The sequence below is a fragment of the Chaetura pelagica genome, unplaced genomic scaffold (genome assembly GCF_000747805.2).
Source record: "Chaetura pelagica isolate M959 unplaced genomic scaffold, ChaPel_1.0 scaffold397, whole genome shotgun sequence".
In the NCBI taxonomy this organism is placed as follows: Eukaryota; Metazoa; Chordata; class Aves; order Apodiformes; family Apodidae; genus Chaetura; species Chaetura pelagica.
In genome coordinates this window covers 321,547-323,635 of record NW_009953851.1, presented here as the reverse complement: position 1 = coordinate 323,635, position 2,089 = coordinate 321,547, and the positions used below count along the sequence as shown (strand labels likewise).

Genomic DNA, 2,089 nt, shown 5'->3' with positions numbered 1-2,089 from the left:
ATTGACTTTGTGTGCAGCTGGTCCAGAACTTCCTGCTTTTGAGGAAAAGCAGCCTGAGCTCCCACAGTGGAAAGGGATGGAAAGAGCTTCTCCCCAGGGACTGGAGTCTGAGCATCCCTTCCCATGCTACAGAAAGGGCCCCCCACTGGAAAAAAATCCTTCCTCAGGAGGGACACAGCCTGGGAAGAAGAACCCACCCACCACTAGTGTAGGAGGCTTCCCCCTTGCTGCAGCCACTCATCACCCTGGCTTTGGAGCTTGCAGGATGGATGGGGCAGGCTGGGCAGAGCCTGGACCCTTCAGGTCTGACTTTGCTGCTGGCAAAGACACTGAGCACGAGGTACCTCACACCTGGGCACTTTCTGCCCAGGCTCCAGGGCCAAAGCTGTTAGCAGAGCATCCTTACCATGTAGCTCTCCTTGGTTGCAAAGTCGTGGTAGTAAAGCTTTCCCTCTCCCCCAATGTAGATGGCTGAGCTGTTTTCTTCATGGTAGAAGACTGGGTACTTCTCACTCCGGGGGAACACATACTCCTTTGCACCTAGGAACAGCACACTTGTCGGGGGAACTGCAACTGCTCCTGCACCCTCTTCCCCCAGCTTTTTGTCCCCTGCTTGGAGACCTGGGGTGTGTTTCATTGGAAGGGGGACGAGGGCTGAAGGGGAGAGGAGATGCCGTGGGGAGGTGCAGCTGGGGGTGCTCAGGGGAAGGGGGGAGGGGGGAGAAGGGGGAGGGGGCCTGCCGTGGGGAGGTGCAGCTGGGGGTGCTCGGGGGAGATCCCCCACCAGCATCACACCCCCCTCTGCCAGCACCTCCCTCCAAGGGCCAGGAGCCCCCAGGGATTGGGGAGGGATGCCATGCAAGGCTGCAAAGGCCCCAGACATAAACAAGAAGTGAGCTGCAAGACCCCGGGGCCCGTGTCACAACCGGTAGCTGCAGCTCTCCAGCCCCAGCTGGGGAGGAAGAACAGCCTGTCCTCCCCCACCAGCATCACACCCCCCTCTGCCAGCACCTCCCTCCAAGGGCCAGGAGCCCCCAGGGATTGGGGAGGGATGCCATGCAAGGCTGCAAAGGCCCCAGACATAAACAAGAAGTGAGCTGCAAGACCCCGGGGCCCGTGTCACAACCGGTAGCTGCAGCTCTCCAGCCCCAGCTGGGGAGGAAGAACAGCCTGTCCTCTCCTCTTTCCTTCCCCTTTCCCCTTCTAGCATTTCCAGGTCCTCTTTCCTGAGAGCAGCCTCCCTTCCCTTCCATCTTGCCAGCTCAGGTGGGGGAGGCTGGCCCTGCACCACAGCCATCAGCCTCCTCTCCTGGGACCTTTGCAGGGTCCCCTGGTCCTGCAGTGTCCCCAGGGCAGTCCAGCCCCATCTGGGCAGCTTTCCAAGCCCAGCTCCAGAGCAAGGTGCAATGCAGGTGCCATCCATGCACTGCCCCAGGCTGCTCTGTCCCCTGCTGGAGTTTGCAGCAAGGACACGAGAGGAACTGTGTCATTGTCCCCTCTGAGCAGGGGGGAAAAAAAACCCAACCTGATCTAGGACTGAGTCCTAAGCATGACAGGGCATTCCATTTTCAGCTCTCTCTCTCTTCCCTGTCTCCAAAGAAGGGGAGAGGCCTCTCTCTCCTGGCAAGTTCCACTGCTCCCAGCAGACAAAGGCTGTGTCTGCCTGAGGAACTGGCTGCCTGCACAGAGAGGCAATTAATCAGTGGCACGTGTCCCTCTCTATTTATAGGGGCACTTGGCAGGACAGGCAAAGGACACAAGCTCTGCACAGCCCAGCCCTCCCCCTCTGCCCGCAGCGTGTGCAGGGGTCCTGCCAGGGATCTGCAGAGCCCAGGGGAAAAGAGGAGTTCCTAGAGGTCACTGGGGCTGCTGCATGTCTGCTCCAGTTGTGGCTTCTTCTCCACGTCAGGATCCTGGTTGTAGCTCCTCAGGGTCTCTAATCCCTGCGGGGTTCAAGGGACCCCACCAGTGGTTTGGCTAAGGGGGGGCTGCTGCTGCTGGGAAGCCCAGCCAGGCCCCTTCCCAAGGGCACCCCAACCTGGAGGAGAGGCTGGAGCTGTGCCTGGGACAGGGAACACCCCCGCCCCGC

At 60.3% G+C, this 2,089-nt stretch overlaps 1 protein-coding gene across 1 annotated transcript in view; it reads right to left on the bottom strand.

The window, feature by feature from the left end:
- SEMA7A (semaphorin 7A, GPI membrane anchor (John Milton Hagen blood group)) overlaps nucleotides 1-2,089 on the bottom strand; it is a 36,262-nt gene that overhangs the window by 21,529 nt on the left and 12,644 nt on the right. The window contains exon 2 of the mRNA XM_010001349.1: nucleotides 407-540. Within this exon, the coding sequence (XP_009999651.1) occupies nucleotides 407-540 (134 nt within the window). The remainder of the gene's footprint in view (nucleotides 1-406; nucleotides 541-2,089) is intronic.